Genomic DNA, 20,667 nt, shown 5'->3' with positions numbered 1-20,667 from the left:
TCACAGTCCAGTAGGCTAGAAGTCCGAATTCAGGGTGCCGGCTCCAGGAGAAGGCTTTCTCTCTCTGTCAGCTCTGGAGGAAGGTCCTTGTGATACATCAGTCGTCCCTTGGTCTGGGAGCATCTCAGTGCGGGAACCTCAGGTCCAAAGGACGCGCTCTGCTCCTGGCCCTGCTTTATTGGTGGTATGAGGTCCCTGTTGTCTCTCTGCTTGCTTCTCTCTTTCTGTCTCAAAAGAGATTGGCTTAAGACACTACCTAATCTTGTAGACCTCATCAATATAACTGTTGCTAATCCATCTTATTACATCATAGTGATAGGATTTATAACATATAGAAAAATCACATAAAATGGTGGACAATCACACAATACTGAGAATCATGGCCCAGCTCAGTTGACAGATATTTTTGGGGGACACAATTCAATCCATGACTACACCTCTACTTTGCAGAAAATCTAATCAGCTTTCTGACCATCACTTAGCCCTTCTATTTCTCTTTTTAGAATTTGAAAGACGTACTGGCTGACCTGATACCTAAGGAGCAGGCCAGAGTTAAGACCTTCAGGCAGCAACATGGAAAGACAGTAGTGGGCCAAATCACTGTGGACATGGTAAGGGCTCTGGGGGTCGGTCTTGGCTGGGAGAAATAGCTCTAACGTGCCTCAACAGAAATACCATTCTTTTCACGAGCTATTCAAAAGTGTTCTACCTCATACAAGGAAATGTCGAGGTTATGGTATTCATTAGAGATTACTTTTTTCCTTACAAACTTACTAGTTGAGCCTAACCTAATTCACCAGGGGAGGAATGAGTGAAGTTTCCATTCCTGTTCCCAACCCCTTATCTTTTGGGGCCAGGACTGTGTCTTTGAGTTGATGCTATATCCACCATCCAGTTAAACCACAGCCCTAGCAGGCCCTGTAGAACATATTTAAAAAAAAAAAAAAATTGCCATTGAATCAGTTCTGACCCTTAGCAACACTATAGAACATAGCAGAACTGGCCCGTAGGGTTTCCTAGGCTATAATCTTTAATTTTTACGGAAGCAGACTGCCACATCTTTCTCCAGCTGAGTGGCTGATGAGTTCAAACTGCCAGCTTTTCAGTTAGCAGCCGGATACTTAACCACTGCATCACCATAGCTCTTCAGAACAGACTTTTTCCCTGGCTCTGAGACTCTGAGCAGCTCAGATGGTAGTTCCACAACAGTGTTCAGCCATTGGTCTCCATTTCCTTCCCCTGTAATGGAGCTCATTCTGTTTACTTTCGTTGGTGGGAATGAGAGGGGAGGGTAAGGGTAAAGATCAGAAAAAATAAAATACAAGAAGAAAGGAAGCAAATAGCAGCAGAAACGTTGAAGAAAAACTGACTTCTCAATTTAATATTTTCATTTCCAAAGTTCTGTTTTATAGTAAGTTAGCTCCTCAGAGATCTTCTTCCTCCAAATGAAGTCTTGCAAGTCAGAATAAATTTCCTTTCCCAGATCCCATGAAGCTTTGACAAGCTCTAGCCTGAATAATACTGACTATTGGTCATATCCTCTTCTTTTCTTTAGATGTATGGTGGCATGAGAGGCATGAAGGGATTAATATATGAAACATCAGTTCTTGATCCTGATGAGGTGAGACACCTTCATGTCAGTAACTATAATCATCGCACTTACTACTGCACACAGCATGGATTAGGCCAGTGAGAGTAAGGAGAACAAAGCAAAACACCTACCTTCATATTTGGAAGGTGGAGAATAGGTATAAATGAAATAACTGAAGGATGGTTACCATTTTAATATAAAAGTACAAAAATAGAAGTAAGTTATGTGACAATTTAAGCTTTACAGGTTCTTTTCTAACTTGTTGAAAGGTCTGCTTTAAGTAGGATCAGTCAATTATATGACTTCCAGGACAGTAAATTTAGGAGTTGTAATTCTCACTCTTCTCCCTCAAGGGCATCCGTTTCCGAGGCTATAGTATCCCTGAATGCCAGAAACTGCTACCCAAGGCTAAGGGTGGGGAAGAACCCCTCCCGGAGGGGTTATTTTGGCTGCTGGCAACTGGACAGATCCCAACAGAAGAACAGGTAAAGGAAAAGGACATCAGCCCTTCCCATCCTCCTCCTTTGCCTTTCTCTAATCTCAAACACTTCATCCTGATTTGGCTACAGGTGGTAGTTACAGATATGCAGTGAGGGGAAGAAATCAGAGCAGAATCTGCTATGTGAATAGACTGGGTTGAATTCTCGGTTTTCTGTGCTCAGCTGTCACTGTCCTTTTCTCCTGTCTTTTGCTAGTATTCTGAGCTGTATTTCTGTCTCACAGGTATCTTGGCTCTCGAAAGAGTGGGCAAAGAGGGCGGCTCTGCCTTCCCATGTGGTCACCATGTTGGACAACTTTCCCAACAATCTACACCCCATGTCTCAGCTCAGTGCAGCCATTACGGCCCTCAACAGCGAAAGTAACTTTGCCCGAGCATATGCAGAGGGCATCACCCGAACCAAGTACTGGGAGGTAAGAAATTTGGGTGGGGTAATTAATGTGTGATAGAGATTCAAAGCGCTTGAGTGTGAAGGGAGAAGAGGAGAATATAGAATCTTAGGAAAATTACTGTGCAGGAAACTCATTTAACAGATTTTTATTGTAGCTTACTTTGTATCAGTTGTGGGGATTATAAAGATGACTAGAGAATGGTGTCTATCACTGAGGTTATCTTGCTGTAGTTAGAGGTATGTACACAGGACTGTTGGAGCATCGAAGAGTTCTCAGCTTAACTGCAGGATCTCTGAAGGTCTCTGAGAAAGGTTTTGCATAGCAGTCTCACCTTAGCCCCAGAGGGTCACTCATTCCCTTTTCCCTCTTCTTTAAATAAGGAGAACCTTGAGAAAACTTTGAAGTTGGGTGAATAGCAACTAAGGCAACTCTAGAGTCTAGAGTAATTAATACCAATCAGCCATAGTTTTGTGCTAGCCCACCCAAGATACCTGTTGGGTGGGAAGATGGTTAGTAACAAATGAGCTTTATTTTCTGACAATGAAATATAAGCTTAATAGTTTGAACTCTGTTGTTCGGGTATAGTAAAGCTCTTCTGCCTTTTCCAGATACATCGCACATAATTCCTTCCGTCTTCTTTCCATTGCTCCATAAACAAACACTGGATAAAGTACAAGTTATCTGGCTATGTAGGATATCTCCTGTGCTTTTATTTCTTATTCGGGGACAGGTAGTACAGGAATAGAAAAGTTCCTTTTTGCAAAGTTGTTGTTGGATGCCGTCAAGTCGATTCCGACTCATAGTGACTTCATGTGACAGAGTTAAACTGTCTTACAGGGTTTTCTAGGCCGTAATCTTCAAGGTAGCAGATCGCCAGGTCGTTTTCCCACAAAGCTTCTGGGTGAATTCGAACTGCCAACCTTTTGATTAGCAGCTGAGTACTTAACCATTGTGTCACCAGAGCTCCATTTTGTACACTAAATGATTTTTGACCACGAAGTGCGAAACACCAGAAAGGCCCCGAAGAGTTCACTGTGGTGCAAGGCACAGAATAACATGATACACTGGTCTGATGAAACCCCCTTGGGTCTTGGTAAATCCTGCTTGACTTGGTTGGTCAGTATTCAGTGCCAACTCTGTATAGAGAATTGTGTTTGCTCTTGTGGGAGAGAGGGAGGGGTTGATATTGATGTTTAATCTGGTTGGAACTGGGGAAGAAGGTATAGGTGTCTTAGTTACCTAGTGCTGCTATAACAGAAATACCACAAGTGAATGGCTTTAACAAACACGTTTATTCTCTCACAGTCTAGTAGGCTAGAAGTCCAAATTCAGGGTGCCGGGCTTTTTCTCTGTTGGCTCTAGAGGAAGGTCCTTGTCATCAATCTTCCCCTGGTCTAGGAGCCTCTCAGGCCAGGGACCCCAGGTCTAAAGGATGCACTCTACTCCTGGCACTGCTTTCTTAGTGATATGAGGTCCTTGTGTCTCTGCTCACTTCTCTGTTTTGAGACACAACCTAATCTTGTAGATTTGAGTCCTGCCTCAGTAACATAACTGCCACTAATCCCACCTCTTTAACATTATAGAGGTAGGATTTACAATATATAGGAAAATCACATCAGATGTCAAAATGGGGGACAGTCACATAAGACTGGGAATCATGGCCAAGATGACAACATTTTTGGAGGATGCAATTCAGTCCCTGACAGTAGGAATGGCACAATATATACACATTCACAACCACTTAAAGCATTTATAAAGCCACACATCAGCAGGTATAGAAGGTCCTGTGATCTGCATGTATTGCTTTTAGTTTTCTTTTTTAAATGTTATTCAAGTAATTGTTCTCTGTATGGGTCACTGCAGTCCGCTAGCATTAGAGCTCATCTATGTTCAAGAGGAGGGATGAGAATCAAGAAAACACAAAGCTGAATGCTATGAGTGTAGGTCAGACATACCTCCGCTTGGCAACTTTTTCACCATTTCTGAACCCAGGCATCCCCCCTCTCCTTCCATAGCACTCTGTACCTTCTCTGCTGGGTTTGATACTCTGTTGGGTTTGATAATTCATTGCAGTGGCCACACACAACTCACAGACCATACTCATGATTATGTGGTTTATTAGGGAAGTATCAGGCTACAACTTGGCATCAGGATCAATTTGGATAGTTCTACTCTGTCCTATAGGGTCCCTGTGAGTTGGAATCAACTTGATGGCAATGGGTTTGGTTTGGTTTTATATTTCCCAGGCATCTAATGCTGCATTGCTTGACACTGTCCTTTACTGAATCACTAAAATGAATCTTGTTCTTCTCTGCTTGCTGTTATATTACCTCCATTTCAGTGTGCAGCCATTGCTTGACTATTCTGTCATCATCTCTTTGTGAGATATGATCCAAGGGTAACTGATTTCAGGTAGACAGGTTGTATTTCAGGACTTTGCTGATCTTCTGGACAGTATTTGTAAGCAATACTTATACATTTGTCAATCTTAGGTTGTGTGTCTAATAAGTTTACACTGTACAAAGGAACTGTTCTAGTTTAGTGGAGCCTGATGCGCTTTTGCTGCCATCTCCCTCTCCCCTCTCCTTGTCCCAGGTCAGTTAAGCTATTTCACTTTAGTTCTCTGTCTTGGTTAATTTAACCATAGGCTGTCCAAGTAGAATTACATGATAGCATTCAGCTGGTTATTTCTAATTAAAAATTTGTGGTAAGGCATTTACATGTTGTCGAAGTCTCTCCCATAATCATCAGCTCACACTGTTTTTTACATGTACCACAAGAGGATGATCTACCTACAGCACTTCCTCCATAACAGTTTCCATAACATTAGATGACTGGTATAATCTCTTGAATTGAAAGAGTTTAATCAGCTTTTAGGTCTCTTTCTGATTGACTAACTTCGTTCATGATGGAAGATTGCTGTGATGCAACCAGCTATTGTGAACTAGTAGCCTTAAGATGTTGTCAAATTTAGTAATATTTGCTAAGTAGCTGATGGATGAAGTTTTGTAGGGCTTATGAATGGTATATGTAGGTTTTGAAGCTGTTTATAATAAAATCATCATCATCCCTAACAGCTAACAACTCTTGAAAACATGCAAAGTATCGTGCTTAAAGGCTTTATATTCATTATCTGATTTAATCCTCAGAACAACCCCGTGAGGTAGGTGTTATTTATTATTCCCATTTTACTGAATACGGAAACTGAAGATTAGAGAAGTAACTTGCCCAAGGTCACACAGCTAGTAAGTGGTAGAGACTAGATTTCGCACCTGGGTTTACTTGACTCTAGGGTCTCTTCACCATTAATACTGCCTCTTCTTTTTGTGTCTTCTTAATAACAATTGATAGCTAAATGAAATAACCTTGACCAGATTTTTCCTGGCAATAGAAATGGTGCTTCATGATGATGATTATAAAAGTCTTTGTTACCTTTATCAGGACAGTTATGATGGTGTCATGTTTTAACATCTTTCTTCCAAGGCTTTATTGATGAAGAATAAGTTGGTACAAGTATGTAAATAGCACCTTGGTCTAAGTTTATTAAAGAAATAAGCAGGAATTCTCTGTCACGTTCTTTTCTTTTTAAAAAAACTCATCTTCAATGATGGAAGTTGAAATAATCTTCTTTTTGTAGTCCCTTTATGATGTGGCCATTTATCTTCCAAATAATTTTGAAAATGAGTATATACTCCACAGATTCCAGTTGGCCTAGCCCAGGATCCTCTTCTTGACATTCTGCTAATGATTGCAGGTTCCTTAAAACTGCATATCTTGGTGCAGACTTCTGGAAGTAACGTACTTCCTTAGGAAATGTAAACCTGTAAGGAAATGAAGTTAATAGTATAATTATTATGTAAGTAATCTCCGGAGAACTTGCAAGTGTAAGCTAAGTATTTCTTGCTTTTTAATTTTTGGCTTTATTCTCATTGAATCCTGGCGGCATTGATAAAATTCAGAGAGTACTTGAATAATAGGCTAGTTATTACAGATTTTGCTCTTTGTTCCAACAGACCTACTGAAATGTCATGACTGCTTGCAGGAGCACTTAGCCAGTTATTCCACTTGTTGGAATAGCACTATGTATTTATTCTATGTTATGTACCTGAAACTGTGGATGAAAGCAAATTTTTTAGATTGTTTAATAACAACAATAAAGAATTTTCCCTTCCCCAAAAGAACTTAAAATCCTTTTGAGAAGATAAAGCTGAGACATAAAAGTTGAAGCAAGCTATTAACATCACAAAAAGAAAGACACCAGACATTATAAGCCTCCTGCTAAATGAACACAACACTACATACTTATGAAGTAGTCTTACTTGAACTTGACCCTGCTCAAGCCTCTAGATCTATCAGTAGACGAGAGGAACCTATTAAATGACATCACAGCTATATAACCAGCAAAACCTAAACTGTAGGAAACTCTGCAGAACAAATTATCCAGATTTCCACAGAGTCATTGCACAGATAAAAAAAGGGGAGCACTTAAACTGATTAAAAGAGACTTCAAAGACATTTAAGACAATTGCAATACGTAAACTGTATTTTAGTCCTGATTCAAACAATTGAACCAGTGGTGTGGGGGCTTAAGCTTCAATCAGGCAAATTTTAATATTGGCTAGATATATAATGATATAGAGAATTTGTTAAAATTTTCTTAGATAATGCTTTCGTGATTTCATTTATGAAAAATCTTTATCTTCTAGAGATACATGCTTATTTACATGTTGAAATATATGATGTCTGGAATTTGCTTAAATTGGGAAGTGAGTATAAGGGTATAGATGAAACAAGAGTGGCTGTGAGTTAATAATTGTTTCAGTTAGGTGACGCCTATTAGCAAAAGGGCTGACCTTGTACAAGTTACTTAATCTGGCCAAGCCCCAGTTTCCTCATCTATAAAATGAAGGATAGGGATATACAGGATTATTTTAAGAAAAAAAAAAAAAAAAAATGCAAATAATATATCTAGCACAGAACCTGATATACAGTAAGGGCTTAAAAAATGGAAATCTTTGCAGTAATAGTAAAATGCCACTGTTTCACTTTTGGTATATGTGATGAATTTTCTTTGGAAGATAGAACACAGAATAAATTATTAAAACCTAGTATCTTAGCACATTGAGTGCAGAGGACTTATTCGTCCTCTCATGATGTAGTGGGAAATATGGTTAAATGTATTAGGGTTCAGAACCTGAATTCAGCATATAACTGAATGCTCTGGGTCTTAGTTCTCTCATCTATAAAACAGAGGTCATTCTATACTTTGTAGGGCGGTAAGAATTGGGTCACTGTTTTAATATATGCAAGATAGTATGTGCAAATTAATTAGTGCTATGCCTGTGTCACAGTTATTTAGTTAAATGGTTATTATTGTTATTCTGTACTTCGAAAACATACTCTGTATATACCGTTCAGCATATAACTGTCAACCCGAATGGCCCCATTCATGGAGGGCAAGCATCCCTTGCCCAAGTTCTTCATTGCTAATAATTCCTCTTTTTTCTCTATCTTCCTTTTCTCCCATCAGTTGATTTACGAAGACTCTATGGATCTGATTGCAAAGCTACCTTGTGTTGCAGCAAAGATCTACCGGAACCTCTACCGGGAGGGCAGCAGTATTGGGGCTATTGACCCTAAGCTGGACTGGTCCCACAATTTCAGCAACATGTTAGGCTATACTGATGCTCAGTTCACTGAGCTCATGCGCTTATACCTCACCATCCACAGGTGAGCTAGACCCAGTAACTGTAGCTATCAGATGCCTGGGTTGGTGGGACATTTTAAGGAAAGCTCTGTAACATTCCCATCTTCTGGCAATAAGTGATAGGCAACAAGGAGATGGAAACATGGCATAAGGGATGATACAAGGCAAGAAGGGAGTTTAGTAAGGAAGGTCAAAAGGTCTAGGGAAATTACTGTAACCATGCTAAGAACTAGATCATATCTCTAGCTAGGAAAAGGTACTAGCTGCTCACATGAGGTGGTCCTAGAGCTTTCCAGGAGCTCCCTCTTCTGGCCATTGCTGTTAAAACTAAGGTGGGAGTCGGGGAGCTTGGCATACAGGCATTAACAGCCAGTAACTTCTCTGGCTCTGTGGATTAATAAGCAAAAGCTGGTAATGGCATTGGTCCATCTCTTAAAATAGCTTGTGTATGTCTGATTGGCTATAGGCTCCTGTCAGCCCAGAACTAGGCTAGTATGTGACAAGAGAACAGCAAGGTTTGTGTTTCCATAATCTGGCCTTACTTTCTCTTCCTTCCCTTGGCCTTGACTCTCCTTTTTCACTTCCCCACAGTGACCATGAGGGTGGCAATGTAAGTGCCCATACCAGCCATTTGGTGGGCAGTGCCCTTTCAGACCCCTATCTGTCCTTTGCAGCTGCCATGAATGGGCTGGCGGGCCCCCTACATGGACTGGCAAATCAGGTGAGACTATTCTTTTTCTTTTCTGGCTTTATGTTTTTCTTATTCCCATGCCTTGTTTTTGATCTTGGCATTCTGTCCCAGCATATGTATTGATGCTCCCTTATTCTCCAAACCTCATCCATAGGAAGTACTTGTCTGGCTTACACAACTACAGAAGGAAATTGGCAAAGATGTGTCAGATGAGAAGTTACGAGACTACATCTGGAACACACTAAACTCAGGACGGGTAAGCAGAGGTGCTTAACAACTAGGAAAGAACCCAGGTTCTGCAGTTTGGAAGAATTAAGAGAAAAAAATGAGAGGTCCCCATGCTGTAGAAGGAGATTTTTTTTTTTCCTGTGTGTCCACTCTGAAGAATTTAGGAAAGATAGTAGGACAAGAATTTCTACTCGATTAGATAAGAAGCTTAGGGGACAGTAAGTTTATGTTAATGGAGGAGGAACAGTTTGGAAAAGGAGAGTGAGAATGCTTGCACAACTTGAAGAATGTAATCAATGTCACTGAATCGTACATGTAGAAATCGCTGAATACCAACTTTTTTCCCACCCTCTTTGCAGGTTGTCCCAGGCTATGGCCATGCAGTACTAAGAAAGACTGATCCACGATATACCTGTCAGCGAGAGTTTGCTTTGAAACACCTGCCTAATGATCCCATGTTTAAGTTGGTTGCTCAGCTGTATAAGATTGTGCCCAGTGTCCTCTTAGAGCAGGGCAAGGCCAAGAATCCCTGGCCTAATGTAGATGCCCACAGCGGGGTGCTGCTACAGGTGAGTCCTCCCTTTCCTACTTCCCTTCCAGTTTGTACCAGATCCTACTGTTCTCTGCCACGCACGCAATGAACTCCCTAGTCAGAGCATGGACTCTTACACCTCCTCCCTTACCCTTTGGATAAAGTTGCCTGTGGGGATGTGTTCTCTTTTCAGAATCCCAATTGCTATACTTCACCCACTGTCATTTCTATTTAAGGCTGACTAGGCTAAATCTTTGGAGAAAAGGGGAAAATGGAATCACTAAGGTTTTCTGTCACTCTGGACTTTTATGTGCCTACCTCTGGGACTTTAACAAAGCATTTTTTTTTTTTTTACCTTACAGTACTATGGCATGACGGAGATGAATTACTACACGGTGCTGTTTGGGGTGTCACGGGCACTGGGAGTGCTGGCACAGCTCATCTGGAGCCGAGCGCTAGGCTTCCCTCTAGAGAGGCCCAAGTCCATGAGCACGGATGGTCTGATAAAGTTTGTGGACTCTAAGTCAGGGTAAAAGTGGAGCCTGGGGGGAAACTGACTATCAGAAAGTGAGAAAACTTTAAAAAGTATACTTTTATTTGAGGGGGCCTTTAAAAATTTAAGATTAAATTGTATCTGAGGCACTGATAATAAGTTTAAAGTTAAAATATAAATTAAGACCTTAAAAGTGACCCCTTCTCCCTAACCAGATCCCTTACCTTGCCCAGTATGAGTTACCCATCAGGTATAGGATGACCAGGACTAATGCATGTGATATGGTTCAGGTTTGGCTTCCTGCCATCTCTAGAGTGGGAATCTGGCCCCTCTCCCCCAGATCAGAGCTAGTTACAAAGACTGCAGTCACTTTGGAGCTTTTGGTTCGACTCTGCCCAGCCCTCAGTATGCTGACAAACCAGGACTCTGCCCTGTTTCCATAGGAATCATGTTGGATTGTCAGCTGTACTAAAGCCCATTGCCCTCTCCCATGCCCACAAACACCACCAGCAAGATCTGTTTGTTAGCTGGATATACTTTGGCAGCTTTTTATGCTACAAGATGAGCATAGAGGCCACCAACATTTGTTGTGATTGACACCCAATGTTTGATTTTATTTCCCTTTTTTAAACGGTCCCATTAAAGTTAAGGTCTGGGGGTGTTCTGTTTCCCACTACTTTAGTATTCGCCTCCGTTCAGACTCTCTGTACCTGCTATGCCTCAGGCTAAAAATGGTCTGGACCTTCCCCTCTTGGTCCCTACTAGAAACGCCTTTCACAGCAGGTTGTACATATCACTGTCTGATGTGTGGTCTTTCCCAGTCATTTGACTTTATCAGTGCTTACTGTGATCTTAGTTTTTTACTTCCATGGAACAGAAGTCACTACCCTCTGGCCTTTTTTTTTCTTTTTTAATCTACCATGGGGCAGAGAACAGGGACTTGGGAACGATCAGCATGATACCTTCACGATCTGGCCACTGGGGTACCATCACCTCTTTGTGAGCAGGGAAATTATTCAAGATTGGACATGGGATATCAGGTCCTGAGTCTGAGGGAATTAAAAATAGTAAGCCTTCCTCCTCATCCCCTGTCACAAGAAAATATCCTCTTATTTATCAAGGTCCTTTTCTTGACTCTTCCCCAAGAGCTCCAAGTACAGTATTTGTTTTAGAAGCCCCATTTATACAGGTTTTCAGTGACTCAGAATGCTCTACCGCCGTTTCTTTGAGAAAGGACTGAAATACACTCCTGCTGTCCCCCCTTTCTCCCTCCCAACTCCTGCCTGTGTTTGTGTGGATCCCCAATTCCCAGAAACACACTGTTGAGATGGATACACTGTCTGTAAACCTCTGGGTAACTGTTAAGTCTTGTTGCAGACTTCAGGTTGTTCTGTATAAAATGCAAAATAAATGTTTTTATTAACAATTCTTGAACCTGCTATTAAATAAGACTTGAAAGACAATTATGAGGTAAGGAATCTGGCTAGTAAGAACCTGCACTAAGTGGGTTATAAGTTATCCTGTGTATATCTTTAGGCAGGTTTGGCATTCATTCTAATTAGAGAGGCCAGGCTCCCTGGAAGATTTCCAAAGGAGATTTTTGTTGTTCCTCAAGGTTAGTAAGTCGTTGACTTTTAGCCCCGATCCTTCCTAATTTTGTCATAAGGCAGAACACTCAAGGTTTATAGCTGAGACCTCACAACTGCTTATCTGACTAATCCAAGGAAACTGGTCCAGCCCACTGGGTGAAAGGAACAAACTCTGCCAAGGACAAAATGGGATAGGGCTGCTAGCTCAGGACCTGAGCCACTAGAGGGCTCCAGTACTTCGTGGAGTGTCCACTCTTTTTTACATCCTCCCTTAAGGAGGCCCCCAAAATATCAAGAGGTGGTCCTGAGGGCAACAGATACATGGGAGGTCTGAGACCAAATGCTTCTGTCCTGAGGCTCCTGCTGTAACTGACCTTCTGAAAAGTCTATAAATAGGCAAGGGGGTGGGTCATAGGCCCAGGCTTGTAGAATGTGCTACTATAGTTAGCAGGGACACTATGTCCAAGGCCTTCCTGCTGTACCTTCATCCCCCCGGGGGAAGGAAGCCATGACTTCTGTTCTGCTCTATCTACATTATTCCCCTAAGAAACGATGCAAGAAAGCCAAATTCACACTGTCATAATTTATTAAAATTTTATAAAAACTCGGGCTAAGTGGAAGAATAAGGTACAACCCAAGTGTACAAAGACAACTCTGTTCAGTACTTTTTTTCCTCCTTGGCCCTTTGGCACTGATGGTAAGCCCCTTGCTCTCTACTAGCCAGATAGCATGGAAATAGTCTTAAAGTGAGGTTGTATGGATTTCAACCTGTGGGGGCAGGTTGCCTTTTCTGTAAACCTTGGGCAGGGCAAAAGTTATATACCACTCGAAACCCCTGTGCCAAAGGAGAAGGAAAAAGCTCTGCTTATTCATTCCCTTGAAAAGTTGGTGTCTCCCCCTGGTGAGACACTAAGACACCATGTTGGGGCCCAGGGACAACCACAGAGTCCTAATTCTAATTCTGTGTGAGAAGGTTGTGGGCGTATGGGGCTCTCAGGATGAGCCTGAGCCTCTCCTAGGTATGTCTCCTTTCCATACCTTCTGCCTTTTCCTTCCCTTCCCCCCAGCACTGCCAGCCAGTTTAGAGCCCAACTTCTGGGTAATTGAGAGAGGAGAACAGTATTATGAACAGACTCCTCTCTCAGGCTGCAGCAGGAGCCAAACCATATAAATAAGAGAATTCGGTGGGGGGGAAGGGGAGGCATTGAGGAGAGACCAGGGAACAATCTTTTGCCTCAAGTCTGGTGCACCTCATGCAACATCATTTCACGGGGGACGGCTGTCTCTGGACCAAACTTGGTGGCTGCCCGGCGCTCGAAGGCAGCAACATTCTGTTTAACAACCTCATCAAAAAACATGGTGGCCAGCTGGGAGTGCAGCAGAGATCGAAATTCAAAGGAAATCTGGGAATGGGAAGAGATAGTCAGAAACTCTTCAAGACAGTGTTGGACAGTCCCTGGCCAAATGGCAAGAATACTATTGCTCAGTGCCTTTCCATACTTTCCCCCTCCAGTTCCTTAGATACCCTCTAAGGCCCCAATTTAAGACTGAGCACGGAGTGAAAGTTTGATAAAAACTCAGAGCTGTGGAAACTTGCTGCCATTGGCTTGAGAAATGCTATGCGCTAGTTATTCTTAAAGAATAACACTGTCACTGTACTTCAACTCTGCCCCCACACCCAATCCAAACCTTTTGCCACACAGCCTCCTAACTCACCGAAAAGTCCACAGTGCAAGTTCGGGGGTAGGCAGGAATTCCAGGGCTGAATCGCCAAATGGTCTCTAGGTGGTTAAAGAGCTTGCCATCAGTGCAAACAGCCTAGAATAACAGGACAGCAGCCAAGTAGTTAAATAATATTACGATGGAATAAAATGTATACTAAGTATATCTTTAAAAAACCAAACCCTTGTGAGTTCCGACTCATGGTGACCTCATATATTACAGAGTAGACTGCTCCATAGGGTTTTCTTGGCTGTAATCTTTACGAAAGCAGATTGTCAGGCCTTTCTTCCATGGTGCTGCCAGGTAAGTTCGAACTGCCAAACTTTAGGTTAGCAGATGAACACAAACCATTTGTGCCACCCAGGGACCTTATACCAAGCATAATCGAAATCAAACCCATTGCAATCGAATCGATTCCGACTCATAGTGACCCTACAGGACAGCAGAACTGCTCCGTAGGCTTTCCAAGGAGCGGCTCGTAGATTTGAACTGCCAACCTTTTGGTCAGCAGCTGTGCTCTTAACCACTGAGCCACCAGAACTCCATACTAAATACAGGAAGCAAAAAGAACCAAAAGCAATTTTCCTGCTTTCTAATATTAGGGAGGTACTTGATAAACAGATAAATTTATAAAAACCCATTGCTGTCGAGTCAACTCTGACTCATAGATCAAAATAGCCCTTAAATATGAAAATGCTAGAGAATGCAAAAAACTTCTTGGTCAGTCCCTCCCAGACAGGTCTTACCTTGACCATGTGAGGTTTGACCATAGAAACTGCTGAGGTGTAACGTTCCACGACAGGTGGGAAGCCAACCTCCAGTTGGGCCTTCAGGTGCCCCTTACGGCTGGATACCACCAAAGACTTCTTACACCAGGGAACAAACTCACGATACTCCTGGACATTGGACACCACCTCGAACATCTCCTGCATTGAGTACCTAGAGGAAGGGGATTCACAGAGGCCAAGGAACTGCCAACTGGGTCAGCTTCCTCTGCCCAGCTAACCATGCACCCGCAGGAACTAGAGATCCCAAACAAGCCTGGATGAAATGACTTGCTGAAAACAAATGTGTAAATTCCCATGGTATTAATGATACCTTATGTTTTGCAGTTTACAGAATGTTTTTGTATTACCTATTTTGATCTTAAGAGGGACCATCTAGGGAGAAAAGGCTGTGATCACACAAGGGCTCACATCCCAGCTCTACAACTTTATAACAATGTGGCCCTAGGCAAATTACCTGTGCCTCCATTTTCTCACCTATAAATTGGAGGTAATAGTACCTGATCGGGTTTTTGGGATGATTAAATGAAAAAATCCACATAAAACACCTAACAGCCTAGCTGCTAGCACATAGCAGGTGCTCAGTAATTGTTAACTATTGTACTCGGGGTACATAAAGTTGGGTCACCAGAGAAATAATACCCTGTGGTCCGACTAACGAGCCCTGGCGTGCAGTGGTTAAGCCTTGGCCGCTACCTGAAAGGTCAGTGGTTCTAACCCACCAGCTGCTCTGAGAAAGATGTGGCAGTCAGCTTCCATCAAGATTTACAGCCTTGAGAACCCCATGGGGCAGTTCTACTATGTCCTATAGGGTGCCTACGAGTCAGAATCAGCTTGATGGCCACAGGTTTGGTTTTTAGTTTAGTCCAGCTCTAGCCACGTTTCACTTAATACAGGTGCACAGAGAAATTAAGGTTGGAAGGCTGGGAAGATATAGCTGGAGAGGGGGTGGCTGGGGAGGAATCCTGCCCACCAATACTACCCTTACATTTTAACCTGGGCATGGTTGGTTGTGGGGGAGCGATGCGAGGGCAGAGGAAGATGCTCACCCCATGATCCTACGCTCCGAGTAAGCCTTTCGCTTGTTGGTGAAGGGGGCTGTGAAGCCCATGAAGGAACGGCTGGGAGGTAAGCCTGTCTCAGACGCCAAGATCTGTGCAGACTGGGGCAAGAGTAGGCTGCAAGAGGTCAGAAACCTAAGGCCAAAAAGAGAGGCAACATCACAATTCTTGTTCTCTTCAACCACTCCCAGGTGAAAGAGAGCATCCCACAGGAAGGTCGTCCAGACAAGCTTCACCCCGAGCACCTGCTGCAGCCCTCACGCAGTCACGAGTGCGAAAGGTCGAGGGCAGCTGAGGACAGGGCCGGGGGAAGGGATGGGGAAGAGCGGGGCTCCAGTGAGTGAAGAGCTAATATAGCCTTTGACTGGGGGCTGTGCTACTCCTGAAAGCTAGGACTCTAAGGAAGCATCACCATCCCAGGGCCCCGCCGAGCTTGTCACTTTCTGGGCGCCGACCCCGGGGCCTTCGCCTCGCCTACAACTTGCCAAAATCCTTCTCCAAGGCTCTACATTAGACCCCAGGGCATAACTGCTGTCGCCCTCCGCCGCGCCTGGATCCCAGGGTTGCAATCCTCCACCGCGGAACCGTGGCGCCCTGGACGACCCCGTTCCCTCCGGCGCGAAGGCCCGTGCCTCCTTCTCACCTCATTGGTCGCGGGGGGCCCGGGGGGCCCGGGGGCGGGGTCGGGTGGAGCCGGAGGCCGCAGCAGCGCTGAGCCGCCGCGCTCGCCCCAGCCGAGAGTCGCCGCGCACTCGCCGAAGCCATGCGCGCGCTTCTGCCTTGCCTTGTCGGCTCTGAGCCCCGCTGCGCCCTCCTCACCCCAGAGAACGAGCAGCAGGACGCGGCCGCCGGGCGGGCTCAGGGTCCCCGAGGGCAGGGGCGGCGCAGGGCTACAGCTCCTCTCGCCCTGCACCCGCCCGGGCGGCCGGCTCGGCTAGAACTGAAGCCGCGACCGCTGCTCCCGGTATCCCCACGTCACGCCGTTGCCATGGCTCAGGACCGGGAGGGGAGGAAGGGAAGGGGCAACGCGGCCTGTCGGGAGATGTAGTTTCACACCTCTGGGAAGAAAAGGTGCTGGGGTGTGTGTTTGAGAAGCTGCAGAGATGGCCAACGATGCGACGTCGCCAGGCAAACTACTTAGCGAGGTCTATGGTCGCGGGACCTGATGCATAGGCACAGGGGCGACTTCGTGTGCTGTTAACAGTCGGTCCTCTGAACGTCTCTCGTAGAGGCTTTATTATCATATTCTGCCTTGTTTATAGTTAAAAGCTCTCTTCATCTTTGTAGATCCCGTAGTGCCTAGCGCTGTGCTTTACATCCTTCGGAAAGGAAATTAATATTCCAGGCTCTGGGCTAAGACTTCGCATAGTTTTCTGTCTTAATATTTATGGAAAGAATTAGGGGTGGGAGGAACGAGAATTACTTTTAGGAGAGAGAACCATCTTTGTCTGGAAAAGTGTGCTCCGGAAGAAGGGTGACCCCATGGGCAGGAACCTAGGCAATGAAATATCACTTACTGCTTTCCGTGATGCAAGGAGAAAAAAATACTGCACTTGATAAAAGTAGGGAGGACAAAAGTAAAAAAAAAAAAAAAACAAAGAGGGGAGAGAGGAATCACCTTTGTTGGGTGGCATGGAGTCCTTTTTGCCAGGTCTTTCTCCCCAGAGCCGCTAAAAAAAATTTCTTTTTAATTAAAAAAAAAAAAAAAAAGTTGCCGTCGAGTGGGTTCCAACTCTAGTAGAGCTGCCCCACGAGTGGGTTCCAACTCGAGTGGAACTGCCCCATAGGGTTTCCAAGGAGCAGCTCGAACTGCCGACCTTTTGGTTAGCAGCTGAGCTCTTAAGTACTGAACCACCAGGGCTCTCCACAGCCACTGGGTGGGATCTAACCACCAACATTTCCTTTAGCAGCCTAATCATTTGCACCATCAGGGCTCTTAGACTGCATCTGGGTGGATGCAAAAGCTGTTGAAATTCTCCCATGGAGGAATGGAGGAAGGATTTTTTTAAATGGTAGTGCCTACTGTTATGTTTAAAGATGTTTATACCACTACAATGCAAGCCCCTCCTCTGCTTGCTTTCTAAAGCTTTAGTAAACTCTATTCTCAGGAATGCTTTGCCGGAGTGGTGTATGTGTGTTGGGGGTGGGAGGAATGTAAAATAAAGGGTGGCCAGACTGCGTATTACATACTTTGGACATGTTATCAGGAGGGATCAGTCTCTGGAGAAGGACATCATGCGTGGCAAAGTACAGGGTCAGTGGAAAAGAGGAAGACCCTCAACGAGGTGGATTGACACAGTGGCTGCAACAATGGGCTCAAGCACAACAAGGATTGTAAGGATGGCGAGGACCGGTGGTGTTTCCTTCTGTTGTGCACAGGGTCGCTATGAGTCGGAGCCGACTCAACGGCACCTATCAACAACAAAACAATGTGGGTCTAATTGCTGTCTAAGAGAGACTTGTTTTGCTCAGAAACAGGGGCCTCGAAGCTGATACAAGTCCTCCAACTCCCCCCACTCCTTGAGCCTTAACTTTCGGACTTTTACGGATTTAAATTGATTTAAAGTTTGAGCCCATCTGATCAAGATTTCAAAGAACAGGAGCCCTCCTTTAAACTCTGGCTTACATTTAACATTTTGTAAGGAAAGCATTTTTATCCTTATTTTATATATGCAAAAACTTCACCCAGTTAAGGGGTGAAACAGAACCCAGGTCTAGGTGATCACCAAACCCATTTTTTAAAAATTATTCTGCCTCCATAACATTTAGAACTAAAAAAAAAAAAAAAACCTAACCTGTTGCCAACTTACAATGACCCTACAGGACAGAGTAGAACTGCCCCATAGGGTTTCCAAGGAGAGGCTGGTGTATTGGAACTGCAGACCTTTTGGTTAGCCGCTGCAGCTATAGCTCTTAACCACTGTGCCACCAGGGCTCCCATTTAGTACTACTTGACCAAATGAGCATGTTTTGTCACCTTTCCTTTTCATTCACTTTTCTTCCACCTATTAGGGAGCAATGAAACCCCAAGTTAGGGAATGATCTCACTTCTTTTGCTTCCTTAATATTTCTTCTTTTCCCCTCAGCACCGCAGGGAGGGCCTGTTAGATCTGTTCCCTCCCACCACCACCACCGCTACCACCACCAGGATACAGTATCTCCTCCCAGTTCAAAGATGATAATCTAGAGCCACCTTCAGATGGGCATGTGACCTTGAAGGACAGATTTACTCTTTCCAACCCTATTCTTTTGTATAGCCCCACTCCCTTCTGATTAAGGGCTTACACATATGAGACAGCCGCTTAGAGTGAGGAGTTAAGGACCTGGCTGGGTAAAAGACAGAAATTAACTGGGATACATGACTGAACTGTGACCTCATTAATACTCTGCCTTAACGGAGTTAACAGCAGCAGAATCCCCAAGGTACAATAGGCCTGCCGAGCCAATTTGCTTGCTGTCCCCCTATTAATTAGATTAGCTAATTACTGCCATTTAAACCTTTCCTAGTCACTCCTTGTGCTTGAAACAACCACTTTCCTGTCATTCTACATCTATAACATCTTCCAAGTACTAATTCAAAACACACCTCCTCCAGGAAGACCCCCTTGACTAAAGCCACCCCTCAACTTTACTCTGAACACATAATGCTACGTAACTGGCATGCATCCTATATTTTCTAGCTGTTTCTACTAAAGTACAAGCTCCACAAAGATGTTAAGTGCCGCCAAGTTATTTTGACTCATAGCAACCCCAAGTGACAGGGTAGAACTGCCCCATAGAGTTTTCTAGGCTGTATCTTTATGAGAGCAGATCGCCAGGTCTTTCTCTCACAGAGTTGCTGGGTGGGTTCTAACTGCCAACCTAGCACTTAACTGTTGTGCCACCACAGAATCATTAACTTTTAAGTTTTCATCTCCAAATCATTAGGCAGTGCTCTATGTGATGGTTAGTCTTCAATCAACATTTGTTAAATAAATGAAAACTGTGGCTTAAGACAGTCAAGCATCTGCCTAGAATTATCCAAATGTGAAATGAATTCAGTAGTTTAATCCAAGAGGCCTGTCCGCAATAAGAGGGCTTTGCCATTACTGTCTGCCTTCCCTGACCCCTACCCCTTGTGCATCTCCCTGAGCCCTGAAGTAGCAGTATTACCTACAACATATCTCCTTTTCCCTGCTAGAAAATACTCTTTCTGTGCTCTGAATAATATTAAAAATAACTCTTGTAACCCTTCCTCCTCTTTCCAGCTGCTCAGAAAACCTAGCTGGCAACCTCCCTGTTCACCTCCACTGCTGTGCCAGACTCAAGCATGTGACCCCAGCTAAACCCCTGACTCCAATTCCTCAGGTTACCAAGAACTATTTTGGGCAATAGAGACCATGTATTCCCCTCCTCCCCATCCTCCGGGCCATATTGTAGCTCAGCCCTTCCTGAAAGGTACATCATACCCAATAGCCAAGTCAGCATGTCCCAACACCCATATGCATTTGAACTATATATATAGTTTTGTTTTCATTTTATTTATTTATTTTTAAAATTTTTTGTTGTTCTTGATTTTGTGAATATACACAGCAAAAAATACACCAATTCAAGTTTCTACATGTACAATTCAGTGACATTGATTACATTCTTCAAATTGTACAACCACTCTCACCCTCCTTTTCTGAGTTGTTCCTCCCTCATTAATATAAACTCACTGCCCCATAATGTTCCTAATAAGCAATACTTTTAATATGGTAAAAATTCAAAAGATTTTAAAAGGTATATGTTGGTAGGTGCCGTCAAGTCGTTTTCCACTCATAATGACCATGTGTGACACAGTAGAACTGCTCTATAGAGTTTTCTGGGGGGAGAAAAGACCTGGCAACCTGTTCCTGTAGCCTAGGAAATCCTAAACGGCAGTTCTGCTCTGTCCTATAGGGTCACTGTGAGTCAGAATTGACTCAATGGCACACAACGACAACAATCTTTAAGGGAGCAGATCACCAGGTCTTTTTCTTGAGGAAATGCTGGGTGACTCCAAACTGCCAACTTTCCAGGCAGCAGCCAAGTGCTTAACCATTGCAGCACCAGGGCTCCTTAAAAGATATATCCCGTTGCTGTCGAGTGGATTCTGACTCACAGCGACACTATAGGACACAGTAGAACTGCTCCACAGGGTTTCCAGTAAGCAGTTGGTGGACTCTTTGGTAAGCAGCCTGAGCTCTTAACCACTGCGCTACCAGGGCCCCAAAAAAGGCTATGTGTGATAGGTAAATTTCTCTCTCATTTCTTATCTTTGTTCCTCTCCAGAGAAAAGCACTGTTACCAATGTCTTAGGTATCTTTCCAAAGGAAATCAAGATATTGAAGGCAGTGAGGGACATAGATTGTTGGAG

At 43.9% G+C, this 20,667-nt stretch overlaps 2 protein-coding genes across 4 annotated transcripts in view; one reads left to right on the top strand and one right to left on the bottom strand.

Moving 5' to 3' along the window:
• The window catches only part of CS (citrate synthase), a 31,832-nt gene extending 20,268 nt beyond the window's left edge, over positions 1-11,564 (top strand). Inside the window, exons 3-11 of the mRNA XM_049883571.1 lie at positions 504-611; positions 1,556-1,621; positions 1,945-2,076; positions 2,315-2,503; positions 8,013-8,212; positions 8,781-8,910; positions 9,035-9,136; positions 9,468-9,677; positions 10,003-11,564. Coding sequence (XP_049739528.1) covers positions 504-611; positions 1,556-1,621; positions 1,945-2,076; positions 2,315-2,503; positions 8,013-8,212; positions 8,781-8,910; positions 9,035-9,136; positions 9,468-9,677; positions 10,003-10,173 — 1,308 coding nt within the window. The 3' untranslated portion in view covers positions 10,174-11,564. The remainder of the gene's footprint in view (positions 1-503; positions 612-1,555; positions 1,622-1,944; positions 2,077-2,314; positions 2,504-8,012; positions 8,213-8,780; positions 8,911-9,034; positions 9,137-9,467; positions 9,678-10,002) is intronic.
• On the bottom strand, positions 2,618-16,259 carry COQ10A (coenzyme Q10A). Of its 3 annotated transcripts, none has more exons than XM_049883573.1 (5): positions 15,934-16,259; positions 15,279-15,425; positions 14,191-14,383; positions 13,439-13,503; positions 2,618-6,303 (listed from the first exon to the last, which is right to left on the bottom strand). In XM_049883573.1, exons 1-5 carry the CDS (start codon positions 16,053-16,055, stop codon positions 6,084-6,086), a joined length of 747 nt encoding a protein of 248 aa, XP_049739530.1. In that variant the 5' UTR covers positions 16,056-16,259; the 3' UTR covers positions 2,618-6,083. The 3 variants fall into 3 exon arrangements, with proteins under 3 accessions (XP_049739530.1, XP_049739531.1, XP_049739532.1); XM_049883574.1 differs by lacking the exon at positions 2,618-6,303 and adding an exon at positions 12,274-13,125 and having other exon boundaries at positions 13,439-13,540; XM_049883575.1 differs by lacking the exon at positions 2,618-6,303 and adding an exon at positions 12,274-13,125.
• Positions 16,260-20,667: the final 4,408 nt, after the last annotated feature.

This window comes from Elephas maximus, chromosome 4, assembly GCF_024166365.1.
Source record: "Elephas maximus indicus isolate mEleMax1 chromosome 4, mEleMax1 primary haplotype, whole genome shotgun sequence".
NCBI classification, from domain to species: domain Eukaryota; kingdom Metazoa; phylum Chordata; class Mammalia; order Proboscidea; family Elephantidae; genus Elephas; species Elephas maximus.
This window is presented reverse-complemented; position numbering and strand designations above follow the sequence as displayed.

Bases quoted from the DNA above. Each gene is read 5' to 3' on its own strand.
- COQ10A (XM_049883573.1), bottom strand. From the start codon at position 16,055: ATGGCTTCGGCGAGTGCGCGGCGACTCTCGGCTGGGGCGAGCGCGGCG. The intron at 15,426-15,933 runs GTGAGAAGGAGG...TTTTGGCCTTAG, and splicing joins GGCCCCCCGCGACCAATGAG to GTTTCTGACCTCTTGCAGCC. The intron at 14,384-15,278 runs GTGAGCATCTTC...CCCTTCCTCTAG, and splicing joins TCGGAGCGTAGGATCATGGG to GTACTCAATGCAGGAGATGT.